We start from the raw sequence: 13,818 nt of genomic DNA on the forward strand, positions 1-13,818 counted from the left end.
AGTAAAAATAATAAAATTAAAAAATAGTTGAGACATAATTTTTTGTTCAATTCATTATCAATTTATTTTAAAGTTATTGGTCAGCCAACCAGTCTGAACCCAGAAGCTCCTTCATGCAGTTCAACAGCTGCCCAACATATATATATATATAAATTATAATATATTATATGATATAAAAATATAAATACCATTGTAATATGATTATGATTATTAAATTTTAATATATAAATAATATATATAAATTATAGATACATATATAATTATTTTATAATTATAATTAATCATTTATAATTAAATTTTATTATAAATATAAATTATTCATAATTATTATTTTCTTATTTTACAGCTGTTATAAAAACAAGAAGAAAAATTGTGTTGTGTTCAATTTTAAATCGTTCTTTTCACGTCTTGTGCGCGAATGTAACGCTCCATGCTCACTTAACATTGAGCGCCACTCTTAACATGGCGCAAGTTGAAAGTAAAAATAATTCTTTCAAAATTCGTTTTCTCGGTAACTATAAATGCTACAATAATAAATTTAGTATTATTTTAATCAGCAAATTTTACTTTATAAGAAAAAGTAGTTTATATACGAAAAAAATTTTTTTAAAAAAATCGTGCGACCTGCTAATTTATACACTTTTTATTATTTATTTTAATTTAATTAATTAAAAAACAATTAATAAATTAAATTAAAATTTAATAATTTATTAAATTCTAAAATAATTGGTAAATTCGTGATCTAGAATTTATCAATAGGTTAACTAGCCTTGACAAATATTCTTACATCGTTTGAAATTCAATCGTCTGCAAGTGAAAGCCTTCAACATTTTTGTTTCCTTAGGCAGGCAGCGGTTGGACGATAATATAGTATAAGTAAAACAAGAGAAAAATAATACATAGATCATGGATATATCATTGATGTAGATCATGAATATAATCATATCCATGATATAGATAGCAAATTTAATATAAATTATCTTTTTATCTTCAGATTTTAAAGCCATAATGTTGTTAGTAAAGGCTTCGAGAATGAAGGAACCTGCCTGGATAGAGTAACTTGGTTCATTTATATTTTTTGACTATTTTTGTTAATAATTTATTTTGCAATCCCATTTATTGAATATTTTTATTTTCATAACCTAACTCGTTCCAGGAGGCTTGGCGCGTTTCACCACCACAATTTACAATGCACCATTCATTGGTCGTAGTGAGATGTTCGCGGAGTTGGTGTCGTGGACGGTGTACATTGTGCTCTTACCTGCAGTTGCAGATCGGCATTTCACATCCAAACATACTTGCCTGCTAACGCACTACTTTTTCTTTTGATATAGTAGTACGTCTCTATCGGCAAAAATGTTCAATCACATAAAAACCTCAGTTTTCAATATTATCTACCGAAATTGTAAAAGGGCTAGGTCCTGTTTTAACTCATGCCTAGAACTAGTTAAGTCTTTAAAACAATGCACCTTCAATCAATCAAATAGCTTATTAAGCGCTATTTCCGCGATGTTCAACAGCGCTCCTCAATGAATGTTGCAAACAGATGAATCTTGAGATCCGCTCTGAACTTCGTATGTGATGTAGAAGTAGGTAGAGAGTTCCAGAGAAAAGGGCCAGAAAAGGCAAATGCAGATTTAGCAAGTGTTTAACACGAGATAAGAAGTGAGAACAAGAAGACGATCGTAAACCGGGGCGTTTAGGTTCAATTAATATATCTGATAAATACTTAGGAAATAATTTAGAATGAGACTTATACACAAATGTGCAAATTTTAAAAATTATTATATATTTTATAGGTAGCCAGTGCAAGAGATAGAGAACAAGATATGGAAATATGAGAAAAGAAAGGGGCATGAAAAACTAGACGAGCAGCAGTTAAAAGCTCTGCTTAAAGGGTGGAGTGTAGAATCAGGTCGTGGTGAGACAGTAAACGCATTGCACTCGTACTGACTGACTGTAGCAAGCCGTTATCTCACTCGATATATGTGCGTAAATTTTTCGAACGCTGGATTTATTGACAAGCAGAACTCCAGGGGTCAAAACTACAACGGTACTCACTGGACGAAGGAAGAAAAACTTTTAAATCACGGTTAATCTATTTAAGACATCTACTATTTAATTATTTTATGTAACTGTTTTGTTAAAGAAAAGTTATTTTGTTGCCGTTTCTTTAATAAAATTCTATAAGTTATCCAACGGCCTTGGACCTTGAAATAAAATCATAAAAGAACTCAGGGTTTCATCATAGACTTTCACAAAAATAAAAAATAGTCTCTAAAATATTTAATTTTAGTCTTTAATACAAAATCTACAAAGAATTTTAAATTAGGTAAATCGTTTGTTCGTGCAACATGATCTGATTTTGATCGTGCATATGCTGAATGGCTTTATCAAAGTCCTTTCGAGTTATAACTTCAGCTGCATGTTGTGCTTCAACAAAGGACCAAACTAAATCTACAGACAATGATTGAGAGTGATCTGCTTGGAATTTTTTGAAGATAAAACCACGGATACGTTGCAACCTGTGGAAAATAATTATTATTTATATTATTAATATTTCAGTAAAATGGCTAAAAAAGATAAGTCACCCTTAACTACCTTAACTAGAACCGTCAAAATTTAAAATAAAATAAATGATCTGCGTCTATATAATTTTCATATAAACCATTTAGTTCAATCAACAACAAAAAACAGAATTCAGCCAAATAGAAAACAGAGTTGACACGGCTGCCCAGTAGGATGGCTGATCAACAAAGCCTTCTCACTACCAAACAGTACAAGCTGATTACTCTTGAAGTGTAATCCCGATGTCATTTGTTAATTTCTGGGCTAAATCACCATTCAACAATACATCAAAACTTTTTAAGCCAAGTATCCCAAAACAATTTTCGTGACATAATAAAATAAAAATTTTTTCAGGGAAAAAATAATAACTTTGTTCCAGATAGTTGATCATCCTCCTTTTCAGCAATAGCACTGCTAGTCATAGAATCTGTTAAAAAATTTAGCGATATAATCGATAAGATTCGGAGTAATTATTTGAAAACTATGTATTTTAAAATTAAAATATGTAAGCAATAAATAATCTAGTTGTTGCAACAGTGTTGAGCAACTGCCGCCACAGAGTTGAACAAACGTTACAAAAATGTTCAACAAGGGTCGTCACCAGCAGTTATATATTCTTTAAATTAAGAATAGCAAATCGATGATCAAATCAAAGAATTGAATAAAAGAGAAAGTTATTAAAGGTCAGGATGCTGTATTGATATGATCGAAACCTGTTACTCTGTTGTCCACGTTGTTTTTGTCTTCATTTTCATTACCAGTTTCAACGTCATCATCTCCTAACCTTGACCTTATTCAAAAACATTGACAATAAATTTATTTGCATTCAATTGACGCTGCCATCAAACAAGTTAAATTATTTTCTACCTTTTCGATCTCTTCTGTAGTTTCAAACTGCCTTCTTCCTCCTCCTCCACTTCATCTTCTCCTTCACTATCACTCACATGCTTCCTTCTGCGATCTTTCTTCAAAACCTGTCAATGATTCGAATAAACTCTAAAACATCCATTATGAAGAATATGTAACATGAATCAGCATATTGAGAAAAAAATGTGCAAACCTTAGAACAATTACCTTAGTTACCTACACATTATGTTCAAATCACGTTCATTGTATATTTTAGCGTTTCAAACAATGACGTTTATTGCAACTGCATTTTTTGGCCCTAATTTGTTTGTTGAAAATTTCTCTCTTAGTGCAATTTGCTGATGTGCAGACAAGAGAATAGTTAGACATGTACGTTTATAAATTTTAATTTTGAAAGTTTAAACGTTGCTGCAGATCTATGACAGTGACAGATCTGTTTTATTAAGCGTTTTGTCCTTTTTTCTACAGCGTGAACGACAGTCCAATAAGCGGACTTTCCTTACTCGTGAGTAATATAATAAAATAGTTAGCTCAGAATTGCTTGTTTTTTGCTAGAAGATTTTCAGTTATCAATAAGTTTAAAGTTTTGACAGCACATTATCCAAAAATTTAACTCAATGCAAGATATAAATAAATAAAAACCACTGCAAATAAGATTTATACAATACGAGAATAACTTACTGTTAGGAATTACAAGAGCAAAAACTTTCAAAATAATTAATTTATGAGAGATGGCGTGATGGTCTAGTGATTGAAGCGCTTGGTCCTGTTTGCAGTGCAAATAATAACAGGGTTCGAATATGATAAAAAGATGCATAGTTTAGTAAGTATTCATTTACGCTGTTTGTGAATTTTAAAAAAGTGTATAAAACCTAATAAAGATTTTTGTTTTAAATAAGATTAGTAAAATTGTGTGCACACCTTTTTGAAATAAGCATAGTGAATCAATTCTAAAGCAGCCTGAGCATCTTGGATTTCAACGGTCTTCGAGAGACGACATTTGGCATGCGACGTGGACAATCGAATCATCGTCTCCAGGGAACGAGCAGTGACAGGTTGTGTCTGGAATATAAATGAGTTGACTTATTCTCGAATAAATTGCTTTCAATGAAACATGAAATTATTGATTGAAAGTATAATGAAACATTTCTAAAATATTTTTTTATTTTATTTGATTTTACGGCTTTGCAGCTCCCAGTATGGTGCTATAATGTGTCTTAATTATTTTGATTTAATTTAATTTAACAGCTTTGATTTTGCTTTTTGTTCAATCTTGATAATTCTTTTATTTTTGATGAATATATCATGTTTTGTTCACTTGTTTCATTTAGTTGTCAATAATAATAAAAAATAACCAAATGAATAATTAAATGAATAAATAACAAACAAAATAGAATGAAATAATATAAGTAAAATACCTGAACAAATAATTAAAATAAAAAATTAACAAATAAACAAATAAAAATAAAATAAATGGAAAAATATATATATATTAATTTAATATTATTTTTAAAATATCACAATAAGAATAGAACAAGCCAAAGTTAAAAATTATTTCAAAGTAACGATACCTTAATGAACTTGACATGAGATAAATAACAAAAAATGAACTAGACATCGAGATGAATACAAAACCCCCAGTGAGGTTCATTTCAGTGCATGCCTGAGAATTTGGACAACCCTTACCCGAGCAACATCTTCCGGTGCGGTGTCCATGTTTCTGAGTTTGGAGTACTCCTCGGCAATGTAGTCAGCGGCCTCTCTGGTCATCTGGGGCTTCATCTCCCGGGCCACGTGGAGGTACTTGCGCATAAACTTCAGGCTCACATACTGCTCCCTTACGGCGATTTTGAAAAGTAGCTTTGCTTTAAATGTTAACACGTTTGTTTAGCGCTATTATTTTAAACATTAAAACGCTGAAACTGTTGACACGGTGTGTTTGTGGATTGATCAAATTAAAATCATCTAAACGGAAACGAAATTGGCTACAGTGTTAAAGAATTTGTTGTCTACTTAATTTTATTTATTCAATATTTTGATTTCATGATTTATATACATTTAGTAAATTATGTACACTTATGTACGTTTAGAAATCGTTTTAGGTCAAAGAAATATTTATTTTGGCTGTTTTTTTTCATGAAAATAAAAATGTAAATTTTGTGCAAGTGGTTCACAAGAATGTTGAATCTTCTTGGCAAGTCATTTTCCTATGGTTTCATGAATAAAGGTAATTTGAGTTTGACAGATAAAACCATCATAGCAACAACTTTTTTAATCCTAAATATCAAATTAAAAATACTCAATTAAAAATACTTATGATGGCCCATTCCCAGTTGAAAAAGTATTATTACAAAAATGTGCGTGTGTGTGTGTGTGGGCGTGTATATACGTGGGTATAATTATAAAAATTGAAACTTTTTTGCAACTCCTCCCAGCATGGTGTGGAAGGTTTCGTAAATTGGCACATCATCATCGTCTCCCACCTCATCCAGACTCTCCGTAGTCAGCAAGTCCAACGAGCTTGAGAGGTGAAGCACTGGTAAAATGAAAATAATGGAATCAGATTTTTACGATGATTGAAAGTTAAAAAAAAATTTAATGACCACTGCAAGACTTGCTGCAGTGGCAGGCAGTTACAAGCAGTAATTTAGTTTAAGAGGATTGGCAATGAATTAAATCAAATCATTAACTTCTAACCATCTCCATCTTGCTCAGCTGGAGATCTGAACTTGTGAATGTTCAGTATATGATCTGATATCATCCTGTCATTCTCTGGATCGTTCTAACAATTTAATTTCAATCATTTCAAATTCGTCCAACGCAGTTCATTGCAAACTAACAAAACAATTTCAATGAATATAAGCAATTGCCCACTCGACAAATATGTACACAATCACATGACCAGAAAACATCAAAATAAGAAATTGTTAAAAATTATGATTTATCTGATTATAAGAAAAAAATGGAATGCATAACATGATTAGTGATAGCAGGTACACTGAAAAAGAAATATGCACTTAATAAAATGAGTTAAATTAAAACTTCATTCAATTGGAATTTTACTCCATTACTTCAAATCTAAATAACAGTAATGGAGGAAAGATGGAAGCTCTCAACAAAATCACTACAAACCATATCAAGAACTATGAAGAGAAGATCAAATCGAGATAGGAGAGAGTCTTGGAGTCCAATGTTCTCCATGGGCGTTTTGTACTGATTGTACTGAAAAGTAAAAATACTTGAATAAAAGTTGTTCGAAAACCTTTAAAGACATTGGCCAAGGCAAGTGGTGCAAATTACCATCTCAAACTAGCAATGAGTTGATATACAATATACAGGTGAAAATGCCTATACATAGTAATGCATATAAGGTTTTCCTAAATTTATTTTAATGCTTTTCTAAATGCAAAACCTCTAAAAATTTCCATAATTTATTGTAGATGATGAAAAAAATTGTAAACTAGTTTCCCCATTCCAATGGTTTAGTTTCAAATTTTTGTTCTTCATTGTGCAGACAACGAATATGCATGACAACTCAGATGGCATGCATGATAATTTAGATACACGATAATGGGCTGATAAAGCATTTACATAATAATGTGCACTGGCTTACCCTGCCATAGATAGGGTTGGCGGCAGCGAGAACACTACATCTTGCATTTAATTTTGCATGGATGCCAGCCTTTGCAATGGTTACTCTGCCCTGCTCCATGACTTCGTGAATGGCTGTTCGATCCATGTCAGACATCTTATCAAATTCGTCAATGCAAACAACACCTCGATCGGCCAGGACCATTGCTCCAGCCTCCAAACGACGCTCCCCTTGTTTCAAATAGAATTTTAAAACAGTGTACATCTTCTTTTATAATACAGTGTTATTTGTCAATCTTATATTTTCAACCTTGTTTTAATTTCGATGCTAGAGTATAAAACATCCTATATTCTTCTTTATAAATCGTTTCAAACTAACTTTTAATTTTTATCTAACAAATTTGGGGAACATAAACTTGAAAAAAAGGATTAATGAGATAATTGCAAATAGTCAAGTTAGGTATGTTGAACAAACCACTTTCCTGATCAGTGGTGACAGCAGCAGTTAACCCGACACCAGATGATCCTCGTCCGGTAGTTGTGACAGCACGAGGAGCAGAATGTAACACGTACCTGACAGCAGAATGCAATTTGTAATGGTTAATTGTAAAAAATATTGAAACGCCTACCTTGCATAAAAAAGTATTAAAACATTTATCAGATTCTAACTATCTCATTCATGTTATGCTTGCAAGATGGAGGTTCATTTCTGACATGATGCTCTACCTCACTGTTTTATATGCCAGTAAACATTTCAATCCAACAACAATGAAAGTTGCCCGTTGAACATATTTAAAATGTATAAAATATAATAATATAATATAATATAATACGACCGACCAACCGACGAAACATTACAATATAATAAAAGAAGATCAGATCAGTGAAGATCATTCAATACTCAGAGAAACTGAATACATTTTCGTTCATACAAACCAAATTTCATGAAATCAAACAAGATTATAAATACCTTAAAAGTTGAGATTTCGCAACTGAGGGGTCACCAATGAGTAGAATGTTGATGTCCCTTTGAAACAAACAACATTTCATTTACATTCACTTAACAGTATCATGCCTGTTGCTAAATCAAAGGCTCTAATGCACAATGAAATAATTCAATAATTAACAGTCTGTCATTGTCAACCAGTCTAATTAAACTTTGAAAAATGTTTAATTAAAATATTTAGTCCTATTTCATCATGATGTTGATCGATGAGGCAAGAAAGAAAACAACAACAGATGACGCCTACCCCCTTATTCTGGTTCCATTCTCAAGAATCCTCTCCACACCCCCTAACAACATGCAAAGAATGGCCTTCTTAATGTATTCATGCCCATGGATGGTGGGCGCCAATGAATTGGATAGAATTTCAAACACATTCTGTCCATTTATTACACATCAAAGTTGTTTAGAAGTTGATGTTTTAAAAATCATTGAATTATTGTTGAATAAAAAAGTAGAGTTGCTATATTATTTACTTCAAGAGCAGTAGCACCTCTATTATTATTGGACAGTTATGACCATGATGGTGGCGCCATTTTGAAGCTAACTCGAAATTACAACTTACTTTTTTTTGTCTTGAAAATTTTTTAATTTTCGAGATATCCTTGGAAGAGAAAGTTGGGTGGAGCTCTTTATTCAAGAGCTGTACGTTATTGGCTACCAAGATTGTCCTATACAAAAATAAAATTACAAATTTATAAAGTGTCCTATGAAAAAAATTTTAAACGTTAGAGTACTTTATCGCTGTGATCTCAAGAAATTTTGAAACCTGAATGTGCCACTGGTAAAACCGTTTTTCTTGCTGGGAAGACATCTGTACAGAGCAATCACCTGAACTCTGTCACCTATTTAATTGTTCAATTGAAAAAATACTTAGAATAGAAGCCAGTAAACAGGACCACCATTAAATTAAACCTTCAAAATGCAACCATGCTAAAAACAAGTTATTTTCAGTAACTTTAAAACTTATGTAAGAAGATTATTCCACCAACGATATAACATTACTAAAAGTTGAACACGCCTCTATATGGCAACAGTTTAATGCATCTAACCCGGCTTGCAGTTGTCAATTAGATCATCATCAGCTATAATATCGACACTCCTCGGCAACTGACCAGCAGGAGCCTTTTCCGGCATTTCCTGTTTATTGTGGAAAAGATCAAAATTATTTTAATCACGACGTAATTGTTCCCATAAATTACCTGAATACTGAACGTTTGGTGATCTTTGTAAGTAGATAGTCCATATTCAGTTTCAAGAAGATTACCATTTTCATCCTGTAAGAGACAAGTTTAAACAATTATGTAACATAATGATCACACAATTGAATCAGTGCTTATAAAATTTTTTTATATTCACTTTTTTTCATAGGACCAAATTGTATGAAAACTTAATGCAGTTTTATGAAACATCATCTAATAAATATGCCAACAGAGAAAAACAATGTTAAACAACGTTTAAAGGTTGTTTAATGTTTCACAATGCCAAAACCTTTGAATTTAATGAGCCTAAATCAGCAGCCCGCAGAAGAATTTTTACCAATGGCAAGAAGGATTGTTTGATGAATATGGTAGAGTAGCACAAATTGAAAATAAAATTTGAGTTGAAGCATAGAAAGTGATTGAACCTAATAGATTAAGAATATAACACATATGAGGAAATAAATAGGTCAGAAATTTATATTTTCAACTTAGAAAAACAATTTTTTGATTATGAGTATGACCAAATATTTAAAAATTCATTTTGTAATAAAAAAAAACTATGTAGATACTTTGGTAGGATAGACACCAGAGGAAGGGAATGCATCTAAAGACGTCATATCTGTATATTTCCTCTCCATCGACTTTTTGGTTGCTGGACAATAATGGACACTTCTTGATATTTTAGGACGTACCAATGAGCCTGACAACAGATGTTGGAAGAATAATCTAACTTGCGCATCAAACCAAACAAAAAATGAACATTTCATCACAGGATTTAATGCACATTTGTATAATTTCAACATAAAACTCTTCAAAAAGAATCGTTTGCTAGTAAGCGCATAATCTTCTAAAGATTTACCAAACACATCAATAAAAAGATATGATTGCAAGCCTTTAGTTTGTTTCATCTCAGACAATTATTTTTATGACATTTAGTAGTGTTTTATTAGCCAACCATTCAAGTAAACTGAAAAATATGATGTGAGGTAGATTGAGTGAAAAATAACTTTAGGCTGCTCACATTTTCACAGACAAAATACTATACAAGCTGATTTATTTACAAGCAGTATTAAATAGATATCATTCACTCATGCAGAATTGTGAATTCTCTAATTAACATGTGACACAAAATGAAAAAACAAACAAGTGACATGACAAATACCAACATTTTGATACAATTCCTTCAATGCACACAGTGTTTCCTAAAAATGAGGAATTCAGAGTCCTTGGTGTCAAATGATGACTTCCGAAACTTGTGGAGATATGTTTTTAAAAACTTGTTAATTTATTGCAAACTCAGCTAATTTGTGATGCAACTTCAGGAACACACCACCTTTTTTTTATTTATTTTCAAATCCAACACATCAATAAAAATAAAATGGAATAATGTAAAGTTTTAGAAAAGTTTGAAACAAATGTCATTATGATAATGCTCACTAAGGATATATCAAATAAAACTTTTGGCAGTAATATTAACTAAAATTTCAAAAAGTCGTCGCTTGAATGACCTCATGGAGAGCAAGCACTACCTTCAAATGACCTAACGAAGGACACCTCATGTGGTCCATACAACTTCAAGTTATTTCCTCCTACATTAGACTACACAGTTTTTTTATTTCAAACCTCATTCAAATAGAAAAAGATTTAATCTGCTTCTGCTGTGAATGGTCATATGAGACAAATCAGTTTTCTGCAGATTAATTCCATTATTATGTCACTGTGCAACATCCATTTCATTCAAAAATATCTCTAAACCACATTATTTGTAACTGCTCAGTAACAGACCTCTTCCATCAGTTTTAAATTGAACACTATGCACACAAAACAACTTCTTCCATTTGCTAAAGATAACGCTAAAGTATTTAAGAACAAATTTATCATCTGGCTACCATCCTTTATGCTCTAGTCATTATGTTGAAATTAAGCAATTTAAACTAACAGGATAGCAAACTAGTCAATGGATGATTTTTAAAACAAATATTGAACAAATATATCTCAGGAAAAAAAATAGAATGAAGAACCTGCCCTCCAGTCCTATGTACAACTCTTCATGTTGCTTTCCAAATACCTGATCAACTGAATCAACAAATTCCTTCAGTCCCTTTTGGAATGCAATCAATTCTTCAAACCCATTCTGCAATAACCTGAAAATAAGAATAATGCATTTTTTTTATTTTTTGGTTTAACTAAGAGTATAGAAAGATTGAAAAACTGAAATTAAGAAATTATTTATTTACTTAACTTAACATGATGGGAAAATCAAAAAGACAAGGCCACATAAAAATGGGATACAAATTCAGTAATGGTTTCTCAAGATAGTAGAACAAGAGTTTCAAATTTCAGTAATTCAAATGTTATAAAGTAATGCACTCACAAATAAGAAAAAAACTTTTATATCATCAGAAGCAAGTTCACCGAGCCAGTGGATATATGAAATATAATATGAATGTACAAATTACACATGTACCTCAATGCTCTACTGGGGTTTTTCCTCCTTAGGTCATTTATGTTCACGAGCAATCTTGTTCTGCCATCAGCAATCATGTCCTTCACACGCTTGTGATATATCCACTGGTCATCCTAACAATTTATAACATTCAACATTAAAATATGATATATAGGTAGTCTCAGAATTTATAAGATATACATACATCTGGTTATATTATACAGGATTCTGACTAAAATGTTAAGGCTCGATATTTTTAAATTTCAAATACAGCTCCTGCCAAGCATGAAACCATGCTGATATAGATAAATATTGACATTCTGTTTGGCATAAAATGGACATACAACAGCTTGTAATAAAGATTGCAGAGATTAGTGAACTCTTTAACTAATTAGTCAATTATGACTCTTACATTTCTTTTCCTCCATATATAATCCTTTTTTAATCTAAATACAGTTCTTAAAAATTTGTCTTCATATCTTTTGAAATAATTAAATGTATATTGAACAAAATCCATCTTAATTTAAAAACAATCTCAAAACAAAATCTTAAGACATCTCAAAACTTTCATTCTTATTTATGTCTTGCCAGACTTTCAAACTTGGTTTCATTCTTGGTTCTAGCATGTTTCTTTTATCAAAGATTAATAAAGTTGTTAAAAATTCTTATATTTACTTCATGCTTTATCTATTCTAGGTAGGATAAAAAAACTTTTTCTATTCTACTTTTCTCTTACTTGTAATTTCCTTAGTTTTATTAAGAATAAATTACTGTTATTCATTCGACTATCATCATCTTCTTGATTCTACTGTATTGTTGTCTACTCTTTCAACTAAAGCCTAATGGCCTCTGCTTTTTCACTGGTTCTTTTCTCTAGAACTCTCTTTCCTTCTTTTTTAACCTTAAAAAAACTAACTCCATCTCCTCCATCACTAATATGTCATGATTTTTGTAAAAATAATGGAATCATTTTTTTTAACATATATTCATTGAGTTAAACATCACAAAAACAGCGCTTTAGACATAATAAAAATTGAAATTGATTAAAATTATGATTGAATCAACCAACAATATTAGAAAACAAAAAACCAACTGTAGGTAAAACATGAAGGAGCGAATTATATAATTTCTAACTTTTTGAAAAACATAAATTCCAAATTAAAATCAAAAGTTTACTAACATTATCGTCTAGGAAGTCAAGATATTCTTGCACAATTTGTCTAAAATGCAAATCTGCGTCGGCCATCGATACGATTTATTTCCCGCCACTCAAATACACAATAAAGATAATCCTAACTTGATGTTAAACATTCACTTACCAGGTGCGTTCCCTTATTAAAACGTGAACATCTTGGGTTTATCTAGTTGAAAAATTTATTTTATATTAACTTTAATAAAGGAACGCTGTCAACGTGGAATATCGGTTTTGCGTTACCCAGTCATATTTTTTTATAAATAACTTTAAATTAATTAGTCGTGCCACATATTTACTCTGTCAATGATAAATGACGTTGACGGCTCAATAACAACGTCCTTTACACCAAAAACTAAACCCAGCCGCGTCAACAACGTAGGATCATCATTAGCGTCTAATGCGGCAATCTTATCTAATAACACCAAAAACAAAACTCGTCGATTTTTAAAACATTATTGCATTGAAATCTTCAAGCAAAGCCGTGGTAGAGTGGTAGGCCGACGTGACGGCCTAGTGGTTAAGGTCGCTTGGTGCTGATTCGAAGTAACCGGGTTCAGACTTGACAAGATCCTCGCTTATCACATGCTTAGTGTGTGATGCGTCGCTTAGCATGTATTCACAAATGATGTTTGTGGCGTCGTTGGAACCTTCGAACTTTGGAAAAGTGTAATTGACCTTTAACATCAGGCAACAGGTGACGAGTGTTAAAGTGAACAATTAATAGAATAGATTATCAAATATCAATCAATCAATCTTCGTTTAGCGTCCAGAGACCCAGTTTCCCGAGTATGGAAAACAAATAGATTATTAGGTAGATTATCATAGACGTTCAAAAATCTCTGACGAACGAAGCATTGAAGATAGGCGAGAGTTTTTACTGTCACTTAAATCATGACCACAAAAAACGCAAACACAAAAATTATTGAAGTTGTTATTAAAGTTGTTG

The 13,818-nt window shown here is 31.6% G+C and overlaps 1 protein-coding gene across 1 annotated transcript; it reads right to left on the reverse strand.

The window, feature by feature from the left end:
* Positions 1–2,062: 2,062 nt before the first annotated feature.
* Positions 2,063–12,991, reverse strand: HELRODRAFT_94361 (hypothetical protein). The gene is made up of 22 exons (XM_009021174.1): positions 12,858–12,991; positions 11,699–11,811; positions 11,253–11,375; positions 10,398–10,483; positions 9,801–9,931; positions 9,232–9,306; positions 9,082–9,169; positions 8,799–8,874; positions 8,595–8,700; positions 8,277–8,407; positions 7,997–8,053; positions 7,502–7,599; positions 7,049–7,257; positions 6,568–6,657; positions 6,133–6,217; positions 5,851–5,971; positions 5,122–5,272; positions 4,357–4,497; positions 3,436–3,542; positions 3,282–3,358; positions 2,938–2,995; positions 2,063–2,525 (listed from the first exon to the last, which is right to left on the reverse strand). Exons 1-22 carry the CDS (start codon positions 12,921–12,923, stop codon positions 2,324–2,326), a joined length of 2,391 nt encoding a protein of 796 aa, XP_009019422.1. The 5' UTR covers positions 12,924–12,991; the 3' UTR covers positions 2,063–2,323.
* Between the last annotated feature and the right edge of the window lie 827 nt (positions 12,992–13,818).

Source organism: Helobdella robusta, assembly GCF_000326865.2.
Source record: "Helobdella robusta unplaced genomic scaffold HELROscaffold_3, whole genome shotgun sequence".
Classification (NCBI taxonomy): domain Eukaryota; kingdom Metazoa; phylum Annelida; class Clitellata; order Rhynchobdellida; family Glossiphoniidae; genus Helobdella; species Helobdella robusta.

Excerpts from the sequence above, each read along its gene's own strand:
- HELRODRAFT_94361 (XM_009021174.1), bottom strand. The coding sequence starts at position 12,923 with ATGGCCGACGCAGATTTGCATTTTAGACAAATTGTGCAAGAATATCTT. Across the intron at positions 3,543-4,356 it reads ACTATGCTTATTTCAAAAAG|GTTTTGAAGAAAGATCGCAG; the intron begins GTGTGCACACAA and ends AATCATTGACAG. Across the intron at positions 3,359-3,435 it reads CTACAGAAGAGATCGAAAAG|GTCAAGGTTAGGAGATGATG; the intron begins GTAGAAAATAAT and ends TTTTTGAATAAG.